The sequence below is a fragment of the Saccoglossus kowalevskii genome, chromosome 22, assembly GCF_978046115.1.
Source record: "Saccoglossus kowalevskii chromosome 22, keSacKowa6.1, whole genome shotgun sequence".
NCBI lineage: Eukaryota > Metazoa > Hemichordata > Enteropneusta > Harrimaniidae > Saccoglossus > Saccoglossus kowalevskii.
This window is the reverse complement of record NC_140662.1, coordinates 22,326,593-22,340,224: the sequence shown is the minus strand read 5'-3', so window position 1 is coordinate 22,340,224 and position 13,632 is coordinate 22,326,593. Positions and strand designations below refer to the sequence as shown.

The 13,632-nt window shown below is 36.5% G+C and overlaps 1 protein-coding gene across 2 annotated transcripts in view; it reads right to left on the bottom strand.

Moving 5' to 3' along the window:
• Positions 1 to 13,632, bottom strand: part of LOC100376677 (kalirin-like) — a 281,580-nt gene that overhangs the window by 57,366 nt on the left and 210,582 nt on the right. The window contains exons 37-38 of one of the 2 annotated variants that reach the window (XM_085496087.1): positions 10,606 to 10,711; positions 1,803 to 1,891 (exon numbers count right to left, since the gene is read on the bottom strand). In XM_085496087.1, the coding sequence (XP_085352213.1) occupies positions 1,803 to 1,891; positions 10,606 to 10,711 (195 nt within the window). Of the gene's footprint in view, positions 1 to 1,746; positions 1,892 to 10,605; positions 10,712 to 13,632 lie in introns of both variants that reach the window. The other variant, XM_085496086.1, reaches the window with a different exon arrangement.

The window sequence follows — 13,632 nt, the reverse complement described above, 5'->3', positions numbered from 1 at the left end:
AAAACCATCATTTTATCTATATTTTTTTGTTATGTGGATGTTATGTGATAAATTTTGTTAAGCAAATATGTGTGAATATTATGGGATATTCATCCATTACATTTAAAGTATAGCTCTTAAATGTGGTCTTTCAGGTATTCATTCAAATATTTGATTAGGTATATGTACCACAGCCATTAGTAACAACGGATAAAGACAGTGAGGGAAATAAAAAACAAAAAAACGCTGACCTATCAGCCAAAACCAGGTGGAATTTCTACTCATAGAATGCTGAGATAAACATTGTAATTTTCTGAATGGAACAAACACTAATGAAATCATAAGCTTCATGAAGAAACACTGGGGATACCATTTCTCTTGTTGCCACACTGAGTTGCGAAACTATAAATAAATGTGAGAATGCGGTGTAGGGTTTCGCCAAACTCAATTCAAACAACCGACTCAAATGCGAAATTGTTAACGCTACACATTCTTCAAGCAAAGTTGCATGTATATTTCAGTGAAATGTATGCCAATAAAATAGCTAGAAATTCAAAGTGGAACTATGTGAATTCAACAGAGGTGAAAGTTCAAACTAGAAACGGGGTCAGATGTACAATATAGGTATTTACATAGATGAAGCATGGTTCACGCATAATTAGTCGGTGGGTTCAGACAAGTTTCTGACCACATCAATTAATTTCAAAGTGATACATTCTGTACAAAGGGCAATCCTGAGGCAGGAACAGCATAATTACTCTTGTATTTGTACATTCCATCTCACAAATTAATTACCATGTATTATTTTGTAGCAACTTTTTAAAATCAGCATTATACAGCAAGTTACCACTTAAATCAATGAAGGTCTTGAGTAAACATGAAGGGAACGAGTTCAATTACTCATCTGAGGGCAATATAGAAAATACTAATATGAAGGAGTTACTGTACTCGCATTAATTATTCACTGTCTTTAAGTTCATTATTTTCACTGATAAGTAAAATTCGCTCAGTTAAATCCACGTGAACATGCAAAGCTGAGGACCAAATACTAATGTGAGGGCGCTATATCAAATACTATTGTTTAGGCCGCTCTATCAAATATAAATGGGAGGGCGCTGTACCAAATACTATTGCTTGGCTGGTTCCTGCCTCAAGTGTCATGGCGCACCAAGCCACATGAGGCCAGTAACTAGTAATGGGTCCAGCATTCTGATTGGTTGATCATGTTCTCTATTTCCCTTAGTTACCTGACGTCAGTATATAACAGGGTTTTCCTTTAACTCTCGTGAATATAAAACGTTTTTTTTTTTATTGTTACACAAATAGCAAGAAATACCAGAACCTTCTGAAATAGGAGGTCTAATCAGGCAGAGTGAATGGACATGGCTTTATTTCGGTATTACAGACACGTTTGCGTAGATTGAAACTTTTCAAATTACGTCACTTAGTCATGTGCCTTTGGGCTGGAATCCCGGCCCAGTGGAACAATATGGCAATTACTAGTTACCTGTGTCCTACTTCTTGCTCGCAAGGGACGCCGGGAACCAGCGAAATACTATTACAAGGCCGCTCTATCAAATATAAATGTGAGGACGCTCTATCAAATATAAATGTGAGGACGCTCTATCAAATATAAATGTGAGGCCACTCTATCAAATATAAATGTGAGGACGCTCTATCAAATATAAATGTGAGGCCACTCTATCAAATATAAATGTGAGGACGCTCTATCAAATATAAACTGGTCTAAATACAGTGGAAACTTACCTTATACTTTGCCTTGTTTGCTGTTGTCACGCTAGCTGATGTAGCGGACGTCGTACTGCCGCTAGAACCTTTCCTATTTTTTGCTATATCAATTTTATCCATTTTGCCTCCACTTAGTTTTCTGACGGGACTGGTTAGCCACTTCCTGTGATGTAAAACAAAACAACATTGTAGTAAATTTACATAATACCCATAAACTCTTTGAACAACATTTTTCACTAACATATCTCAATATTATTTAATATTATGCGAAAGCACTAAGCGACTGACAAACAAAATAGCCCTGCCAATAAAAAATAACACTGTGACGTCGAAGTTACACCCAAGATGGACAATCTCTTTTTTTCCAAAACGATATATAATGCAAGTTCATTGATAAATTATTTAAATGTAATCTTAAATTCAAAATTATGTAACTGAAAGCTTTGGCGATCAGGCGGGCTTGCCTTAACACAGGGTTTAAAGCAGCTATCCAATTAAAGACTTGAATTAATGCATTGGGTCACTCATGGCATCCGTATATAGTAGTGATGAAAATTCAACGTTTTAACAACATGGTGCCGAAGTCATTCAAGCAAGCTGTGAAGCGTTGCTTTTTAAATTTTAACTGCGTTGAACTAGGAAATATTCCAAAATTTTTTTTAATTGCTAGACAATTATGATTTCTGTTTTTTTTTGTAAAAAATTTGAATGCAAATTAAAAGGATACAAGTTTAAATCTTTTTGACCGCAAAAAATAAAATAATTTCAATATATTTTTTTCTTTTTATTGAATCAGATGTACTGGAATTAATAGGTTTTACAGTACCAAGCATAGACAAACTAGTTAAAAATGGTTTCTAAACACCAATTTTGGAGACCTTTTTCTTTGATTGTCCATCCATCTTATGCTTGGCTGTGAAACAAGGTTATTTTTAGAACTACTCAGATCTGCATGCTGCCACCAAAAATCTGGTAAATTACAGTACAGTTCTCACGGAAGCTTTGGCTTCACTTCAGCATCGCATCGTTATGGCATTGTTATGGCTTCAATGTCGCATCAATGTCGCGACATTAAAAAGTTAGGCTATCATCGCTTCGCTTCATTGTGGCCTCATTATGGCGACAATGTGGCATCAGCATCGCTTCATCAAACAAAGAAGTACTGTACTCATTTCCCCCAAACCTCTTGACCGCTTCCGCTTTTGACCGGTCAATTTCCGTTTTATTTTCGACCATGCAAAAATTCGGACTACTAAAAATTTTCTGGTTTTCATAGATCACGGTTACTAGTTTAGTAACCATGCATAGATGTTGAACAACCGTCAAAAGTTCAAATACTTTTTGTTTTAACTATCTATAATTATATGCACGCAATCTGACCCTTTGACCTAGATTTGGCTGGGATTGAATATTTTATTTTAGACAATATTCCGACGTGACGCACTGCTACAAAATGTATTCAACAGAAGTACAACATGGTTGTCTAGGTTTCTTTTCCTGATTGTGTTGAGTTTACGATTTGTATAATTATTGTTGTTTCCCCCCAAGCAGAAGACAAGCCGAAGGACCATGAAGCTAAATAGAATTCCCACGCATGGACGTGGACTGAGTGAAAGAAAATATTTCTAAGGCTAAAATAATCAAAGAAAGCTTAGAAAGAACTCCCATGTGCTGAGAGTATTGGAGACACATTAAATATAATTTGAAATTACTTAGCTGAAAACTAATTATGCAAATCAGAAAATTAACATGAACAGATTTGATTGTAAAACTAATGAGGTCTGCGCAATGTAACAAAAACTCTATGTACCAAGTTTAATTGAAATGTGATTAGAACCAAAAAATTATGAATTATTATGCTAATTGGGGAAATAATATGAACAGAGTTTTACCCCAAACTAATTAGGTTTGTACATTGTCCTAGAGCATCTTTGTACTAAGTTTCATTAAAATGGAAATTAGTACTTTAGATATCAGTGTGAAAGCTTAAAATTGGTTAATTATGCAAATTGGGTAATTAATATGTACAGATTTTAACCCACAATTATCCAGGTCTGTCTATTGTCCTACAGCATCCATGTATAAACATTCATTGATATGTGATGATTACCGTAAAAACCCGCAAATAAGCGCCACTCAGTGAAAATTTGTTACATTTGACCCTCCGTTAAGAGCCACCAAGAGTTGAGTGGTTTTGTCAATAAGAACCCAGAAATAAGTGCCAGCCACCCGGTTGTTTACAATCAGGCAGACACCGAGCTTATCGTGCCTCACTTCCACCTGCATTGTTTATTGCCCCACAGAAGGTGTGAGACAAATAAAGATTATCCCCATAACTTGCCTGATGTCCTGTGTAATTGAGAACGGAAGAATGATAGACGAAAGAAATGCACTGAGAGCGTGAATGTGACTCAACTTGTCCATTTTATATTTCTGACACACAATCGACCAATTCACAAACTATTCATAGTAACTACTAGTATGTTTTTTGCCGAAACACCGAAGGACACGTTGAGATATTCATTGTCAATGTTGTCTTTATAACCAAGTAAAGAACGTCACGATTTTAGAACGCCTTTATAGGAAAATCGGAGGTATCGAAAATACATTCTCACAGATGGACCGGAACAGGAAGTCAGCAGAAAACAAAAGATTTTTTCCTTAGCGTGGGGGGAATTTGGTTAGCGTGGGGGAAAACAGAGGTGTTAATCCGGTCATGGCAACGTTTGAGGGATCGTGACGTAGCTCCGACTGTGAGAATGTAATGATTACGCAGCCCACTCTCGCTGATCGTGATTTTGGGTTATTTTTTGCATTTTATTTGAGACGTTCGTTTTTGGATGATTCGAGACAAAATGTTCAGGGAAGTAACAAAATAACTGGCATTAGTTTGGAGAGGACTCTCTTGCTGAAAATAATCAAAATTGAAGTCGAATGAATTAGTTCCACAAACTTGTGCGATCAACTTGTCTTACAGCAAAGTGAAGTCTACGTGACCCGCCTGACCCAAATATTTAAATTAGCTATTTGTGAGAATTGAAAATAATCTGAACTTGTACCAATCAGAAAATGCCTTGTAACAGGCCTGGGCTTTCGTGAATGATTTCGTCTCTCCGATTGGTCACAGGAAATTATTTTTAATACATGTAATTGTTACTTTCTCGGTATCGTTTCGTATTTGGTTATATAGGGGTGGGGCTATAGTTTGACCCTGTTTGCGTGGACTGTGAAGTACGTGAATATCATTATAAGCTGGCTTGATTATGAAACAGGAAATATAAACCAAAGCTGTACTGTCAGACGTCTAGCGCAATTAAAACAATGCCCAAGTACCCAAGCTGTACAAATCTATAGAAAAACGTGTTTTTATTTATTGTTTTTGCCATAAATACAAGTGATTGGGCATCATTTTTATCATTCGTTCCATGCTTCCTTTGCAAGTATGTCCTCTCCTGTCGCTGCTGGTCAGATCAATTCTATCCGAAACTATTTTATATTGTCACCAAATCAACCACCACGCCAGCCACAGCCACGCAAGTTATTCCCAGTTTTCAAGAAAAAAGTTTGCCGTACCAAACTTGGTAAACAATTGTACAAGTGATTCGAGTGTTGTGTCAGACACTGAGAGTGCTACCATGGAACTATAAACCCCAAATCCGACTTCAGGCATCGCTACGCATTGTCAGTGAAACGTGACTTCAGGCATTGCTACACATTGTCGATGAAACGTCGAATCGTCGTATTTATTTGACATTTGTTATTCCCATAACAGTATTTTTACAGAATAAATTAATTGCAATGATACATCATTAATAATTACTTGTCTGTTTTGGTTGTGTGTGTGTTTGCCTATCCCCTTCCCTATTTCACAATGAAAAAGTTTGATGACCCTGGTTTAAGAGCCACTGGCTACAGGGTTGTCAACATGTTACCTCAAATAAGCACCACCCAGAAATGAAAGTGTTACAAAGTGGCTCTTATTTGAGGGTTTTTACAGTAGTACCTGAGATATCAGTGTGAAAGTTGGAAATTGGTTAATTATGCAAATTAGGTGATTAATATGCACAAATATTTACCAAAAACTAATTGGGTCTCTGCATAATTTTAGATTCATTGAAATGTGATGATTAGTACTTTAGATATCAGTAGAAAAGCTGAAAATTAATTATGCAAATTAGGTAATTAATATGCACAATTATTTACCCTGAAACTAATCAGGTCTCTGCATAGTCCTAAAGGATCTATGAACCAAGTTTCATTGAAATGCGATGATTAGTACTTGAGATACCCGTGGAAAAGCTGACAATTAACTAATTATGCAAATTAGGTGATTAATATGCACAAATATTTATCCGAAACAATCAATCTCTGCATAGTCCTTGAGTATGTAAGTACCAAGTTTCATTGAAATGTAATGCTCACTACTTATATCAAAAGCTGAAAATTAATTAATTATGCAAATTAGGTAATTACATGTACTGATATTACCATAAAAACTATCAGGTCTGTGCAGTGTCATATGACATCTATGTACCAAGTTTCATTGAAATGTGATGATTAGTACTTGAGATATCAGTGGAAAAACCGAAAATTGACTAATCATTATGCAAATTAGGTAATTAGTATCCACGGATTATTACCAAAAACTAATCAAAACCTAGCATTAGTTCAGAAAATCTATGTACCAAGTTTCATCAAAATCCAATGAGTGGTTGTTTAGATATCAGTGGAACAGTCATGGAACCACTAAAAAATAGCTAATTATCATGCAAATTAGGTAATTATTATGCACGGATTTTTACCAAAAACTAATCAAATCTGCGCATATGTTCAGAGCATCTATGTACCAAGTTTCATCAAAATCCAATGAGTGGTTCTTTAGATATCAGTGGAACAGTCATAGAACAGCTAAAAATTAGCTAATTATCATGCAAATTAGGTAATTAACGAGCATGGATTTTAACCAAAACCTAATCAAAACCTAGCATTAGTTCAGAGCATCTATGTACCAAGTTTCATCAAAATCCAATGAGTGGTTCTTTAGATATCAATGGAACAGTCATAGAACAGCTAAAAATTAGCTAATTATCATGCAAATTAGGTAATTAACGAGCATGGATTTTTACCAAAACCTAATCAAATCTGCGCATTGGCCCAGAGCATCTATGCACCAAGTTTCATCAAAAACCGATGTATGGTTCTTGAGATAGCAGTGGAACAGTCGGACACACATACACACATACACACATACACACACACATACACACATACACACACACACACATACAGACACACTAACTGCAAAGACTCCCATTTTGTGCTTCGCACATGGGAGTCAAAAATGACCTACTATTACACCTCTTTGTGTATTTGTCAATTTTGTATATATTTGGTATGACCGTATGATCGTAAATACCTAGAAAAATCTCGTCTTTCGTTAATAATTTCATTTGTTTGAAATGTCTACCGACCGTAATTTGTTTCTCCAAACGGTCCTGACGTCCGTCATTCAACACAATCAGCATTTATTTATCGCAATTCATGGGGATCATGTCCCGTAATTTGCGGGCTGTACAACCAAATAATTAAACAAGTACTATTTATTGTATTTTTGTTTTACCTCGCGAAACTACAACAGAGCGTAGAGTTGTCGCGGTTAAATAGTCGCCTTGAAATCGATGGAACTTCAACTACTAGTATCCATTTCTCACCTTGAAATAAAAAAAATCGAAGAGCATCGGGGGATATATTATTAACCAGTCTTACGAATCGCTAGCTTTATTTTATTCGAATTCATAAAATTCACGAGTTTTCGACATTTGTTGGCAACTTCCGCGCTAAAATGGTTGAAAATGTGGGTCTGGTTTTCTCGCAAAGTCCTGTTGATAATACGGACAAATATGGTTCTGTGACCCAGGTCGTGCTCCGACCAGGTGACTCTCAGCCAATCAATGATGTTGTAACAAAACATATTTAACGCAAATTGAAGGGTCGTCGTACCATCCAATCTCCATCGTCGTTTTTTTTTTGTGCTGTGACAGGCTTCGCAATTATTCACTGAAAAACATCGGTATATTTTGACAAACGGATGGGATTTGACCTCAGTTCAAAAAAAGATAAAAAAAAAAACAGGGCTGAGATACAAATCAGTTTTGCAAGTTGGGAAATAAGGTAAACCAGACTGGGGTCGTTGATTTTCAGTATCGAAGGACTTCCGTGTGAATCATGATTTTCAAATTGTTCATCGGCTGGTCACCAAATATTTACGGCCACACTAAATGGACAAGTTTTTTTTCTGAAGCCCAATAAATTATTCCTGCATGTCAAGCGCTATTCGATTTTTTACAGGGCATGTGGCTCGTTTTCATTCGAAAATATGTTTGTGAGAATACTTTTAAAGTACCGTATTACCCCGGGCACGCGCCCAGGGGCCTGAACATACAAAATCGGGAAAAATTGGGGGTGGGCGCTTACCCGAGGACCACCCCAAAAAAGATTTTAAAAAGTTGTGTTTGTGATCGTATGATAAGGTCAAATAAAGGAATGCTTTCGTACACTTTGTACACGTACTTATTTCTTGATTTATGCGAGGTTTCAATAAACGTGAGCACTCGGTCAAGAACTGTGGGAACACTAAGACACAGGGTCGAATTTCAAGAATAAAACTTGTTTTACGTCAGCGAATGAAGTTGTATTACTCACTGAAATTGGCTACAAAGTATGGTAAGTATTGTAATCAATGCACGGTTACTTCTTTAGTAACCGTGATCAGTGCAAGTCGAAACTGCCGGGAAAAACTACCGATTGTAATCCAAGATGGCGATGACCTCATTAGCATAATTTTGTTCACGCACGTATTGATACATCGCATCGTAATTACTGAAGAATAGCAGACAGGGTTATGAAACAAATAAACCTTTTATTACTGATGTGAAATGTTTACAAACTATTGTGAATACATAAACATATCCAAATGGCGATACATAAAAAACAGACTGAAAATAAACTCTGGTCGTCCTCATTAACAAGATTTATTCACGCACCCACACACGTGACAAAATTATGATGCAAAAAGTTCCCATCGTCGGCATGCCTCATTATAGTCACAGTCAGCTGGCATCGGTGTCGCTGGGTGTATATGATAAAGGGAAGTTGTACAACCAATTTTGCCGAGTTCGCAGTTTTTCGCCAATAAAAAAATAACTAAAGCAAAAACTCACGGTTTTTCAGCATTTTTGCAATAAAGAAATTATTCTCTATCAATAATCCGCCCAAAAGAGGAACATTTCTACTAATTCTTGTGTTTTTTCGACGTTTTTTGAAAAACATGCGATTAGGCTGCGAAAGTAGAACATTCCGGAGGGGGTGAAACGGAAGAGCCAAACTTAACACGTAAAAATAGAACGCGTACTTTGACCTCTACATGGCCAACCAATGGCTGGACACGGATACGTTTGCGGTCGTTGCCAAAAAGCCCCGCGTCCATCGCCTGGCGATGCTCTTCCGTTATGAATTCACAGTCAGCGAAGTGCTACGTTTTGAAACCAAAGCTAAGTGCTTCAAACCACTCACCAAGGTATGGATTATTGCAATATTGGATTCATCGTGAATGAAGAGAAAGCAGAACGTGTGCGCCACATGCTGCGTAGTTCATCTTACGTCGTTAAGTTCCAATGAGTTTTTACGTAAAAACACAAACAAAACGGCCCTTTTCAGGGCCACCACACACTTCAAAAAGAGAACTACCGTAACAAACACACTATTTAAATAAACCAAACGTGTTCGTTTTTGAAAAATAAAACTTTATTGTTGACCCCGTTCTTGGCTAAAAATCACCTAGGGCGTTTAACCGAGGATGTCCCCAACATGTAACTTTTGTGAAAACAGGGGGGTGGGCGCTTGCCCAGGGAGGGGCGCGTGCCCGGGGTAATACGGTACACGTATAGATCGAGCTCAGATCACTGATCGTGACTTGAGAATTGGTTGTCAAATTTTACCTGACCGACGCCACCACAACCATCCAATCATATGTTGGAAATGTACGCACTTGTTTTGGAACTTTGTATCAAGATGACCGGCGACGACGCCGACGCACCAGGCAGCGTACGTGTGTATTGCATGTTTTAGTAGTCCGGGCATGGGGTCGGACTCGGCTAAAACTAAACGAAACACAGAAAAATACCACCGAAATGAGGAATCTGAATCTGCTCTTCTAGCAGCAAATAAAATGAGCGAAAAAAGGGTAATTTTATAACAAGAACAGTTTCACTTCGTATACAGCAAATTGTGTTGTATCAGAACGACGATTGCATCGTGTGATTTGAATTTATCACGATTTTCCTTCCAGTCAATATGAAACTCGTCACCTTGCCGATTGTAATGTACTTCGCAAAGTTTTTGGTGCCCAATACTCGCAACACTAAAATAATTAAACAAGATATCTTTTTAAAATGTCATTTTACTCTTGATCATATTATTTTATTCGCCTTGAATTTCAAATCGATTACATATCGAACTTCTGTACATGTTTTTGTCTACTGCCCTTCTGCGTGCAAATAATGAGGTCATACTCATGTCACAATAAGTTGAAGCTGATGCCATGTTGATGCCATGAGACTGCGAAGCTGAGGCCACGATGATGCCACAAAATAGCGAGGGGAACACAGCTTCAATTTTCAATGACGCGAAGCTGATGCCACAATGATGCGATGCTGAGGCGACAATGAAGCCATGCGTAGGCGACAATGATGCCACAAAAGCCAAAGCTTCCGCGAGAACTGTACTGTAAGTCAACATCGTTATGATTTATTGTATTAATTAATAAAAAAACACCATGAGATTTGTGTTGCATTAGAAACAGTTGTCATGACGACTGACCTTAAGCTTCCTCTTCTCTTGTTACTTGGTGATGTGTTTTGATTCACAGAATATGTACTTGCCGAAGTACTGCCGTCACTGGAAGCACACGGGGTGACCGGAACGTCTGTTGACACAACAAAACGTGAAAAGTTAGTAAGAGGTGGCACACAAAAAACATGCACATGTAATAATTTCAGGTGCTCGAAACAGCCACAGCACAATGAAAAGACAAAACAACAAGGTTAGAAATACAGAAAGATGGATAATGTCTTGTACCAAAAAAAACCCCACAAACCATATGAAATCAGATTACTATAATACGGAACACAATATGTGTGGTGTCTCAGGACTGAATGATAAAATAGCCCAGGTGTTTCCAGGAAATTATGTCAATGGATGCAACCCAAAACACTGTAAAAATGATGAAAAAATTGTTCAAAACCATAATTGACAGCTGTCAATAAATTATCTGGAGTGAAATCAAGAAGCTCTTGCAGGTATTGGTAGTGGGGTTGGTTGTTGTGATAAAGAGTCACACCCTTCGGTTGAACACCCCTACCCTAATTTTAATGGTTTCCCCCTTTATATATACGTACCACAGACTATATTAATAAATATGCAAGTAGGATTTGATTTTTGTAAATAAGGATTACATATGCGAGTATAAACGCTACATAGGTACATACCAATGGTGTAACAAGAGAGACCACGTTGGCTATACATCATGGGGGGAAAAATACTACGATAATACAAGTACACAGAACCCCTCCATCACAAAAGAATTACACCCCTCACAAAAAAAAGCATTCTCCCCTAATAAAAACATATCACTTTGCGTTACTGGTACCATAGTCTCTCCATCACAAAAGAATTACACCCCTCACAAAAAAAAGCATTCTCCCCTAATAATAACATATCACTTTGCGTTACTGGTACCATAGTCTCTCCATCACAAAAGAATTACACCCCTCACAAAAACAAGCAGCCTATCGGCTGAGATAGCTCCGCTGTTAGCAATGCACATTTCAATTAAAGAACTGAAGACATCATTAGAAAATGAACAATATGTATAGTATCAAAGCAATCGGACTTACAGTTTTTAACAAGAAGTCGAAAATATCACTTTCTACCAAAAATGACCAAAATATTCACCAAAATTAGAGAATTGAAGATATCATCACGAAATGAACAAATCTAAGAAAGGTCTACATGTAGTATCTATATAGTAATATCAAAGCAATTGAACTTTGGGTTTTTAACAAGTCGAAAATATCACTTTTTACCAAAAATTACAAAAATATTCACCAAAATTAGAAAATTGAAGATACCATCACAAAATGAACAAATCTGAGAGAGGTCCACATGTAGTACCTATATATGTAATATCAAAGCAATCAGACTATTGGTTTTTTACAAGAAGTCGAAAATATCACTTTTTACCAAAAATGACAAAAATATTCACCAAAATTATAGAATCGAAGATACCATCACGAAATGAACAAATCTGAGAAAGGTCTACATGTAGTATCTAAATATGTAATATCAAAGCAATTGAACTATTGGTTTTTAACAAGAAGTCGAAAATATCACTTTTTACCAAAAATTACAAAAATATTCACCAAAATTAGAGAATTGAAGACATCATCACAAAATGAACAAATCTGAGAGAGGTCCACATGTAGTACCTATATATGTAATATCAAAGCAATCGGACTTGTGGTTTTTAACAAGAAATCGAAAATATCACTTTTTACCAAAAATTACAAAAATATTCACCCAAATTAGAGAATTGAAGATATCATCACGAAATGAACAAATCTGAGAGACGTTCACATGTAGTACCTATATATGTAGTATCAAAGCAATTGGACTTGCGGTTTTTAACAAGAAGTCGAAAATATCACTTTTTACCAAAAATGATAAAAATATTCACCAAAATTAGAGAATTAAAGATATCATTACAAAATGAACAAATCTGAGAGAGGTCCACATGTAGTACCTATATATGTAATATCAAAGCAATTGCACTTGCGGTTTTTAACAAGAAGTCGAAAATATCACTTTTTACCAAAAATGACAAAAATATTCACCAAAATTAGAGAATTGAAGATATCAACATGAAATGAACAAACCTAAGAGAGGTCTACCCAAGGTACATATACACCAAGTATCAAAGCATTCAGGCTTGTAGTTTTCAAGAAGAAGTCGAAAAAGTAAAACATTGACACGGACGACGACGACGACGGAGACGGACAATCACTCATATGATAAGCTCCGCTCGACAAAGTCGACAGCGGAGCTAAAAAGCATTCTCCCCTAATAATAACATATCACTTTGCGTTACTGGTACCATAGTCTCTCCATCACAAAAGAATTACACCCCTCACAAAAAAAAGCATTCTCCCCTAATAATAACATATCACTTTGCATTACTAGTACCATTGTCTCTCCATCACATGATAAAGGAAATGTGCCAGTACATACACGTACTATTCTTTACAAATATATTTCTCAGCTGGGCTTGGTTTTCATATGCACAAGTACATGGAACATATGGTAGACATTTGAGGGAGCGTCACTCAACTATGTAGCATTTTAGTGGCATTTCAAATACTGTGATAATATAGAAACCCCTAAAACTACTTGGAAACAAATCATACAAGTCAATATTAAGAACATTAAGACGTAAATAAACATCTATTTTTATCTTAAGTGGGTATTATAGCCTAGATAGCTGTCATAGTTAACAGAGGATTACTGATAAGAGAACTATTTTAAGACCAAGTGAAGTAAGTACTTACAGGAAGTCAGATACAAGACACTGATTATTGATTCAAACAACTACATTGTAGGTCACAACATTTCAATTTTTTTTTTATCAATTTTTACATTACTTTGAGTTAAAAAACAGAATAAATTTGCTTTATAGACAGGTTTCAGTCAAACATGGTGATATATAAGGCACTGATTACTAACTCAACTAACTGCATTGCATGCCTCAAAGTCATTTTTGGTGATTAATCCAAAATTACCATAGACATTATC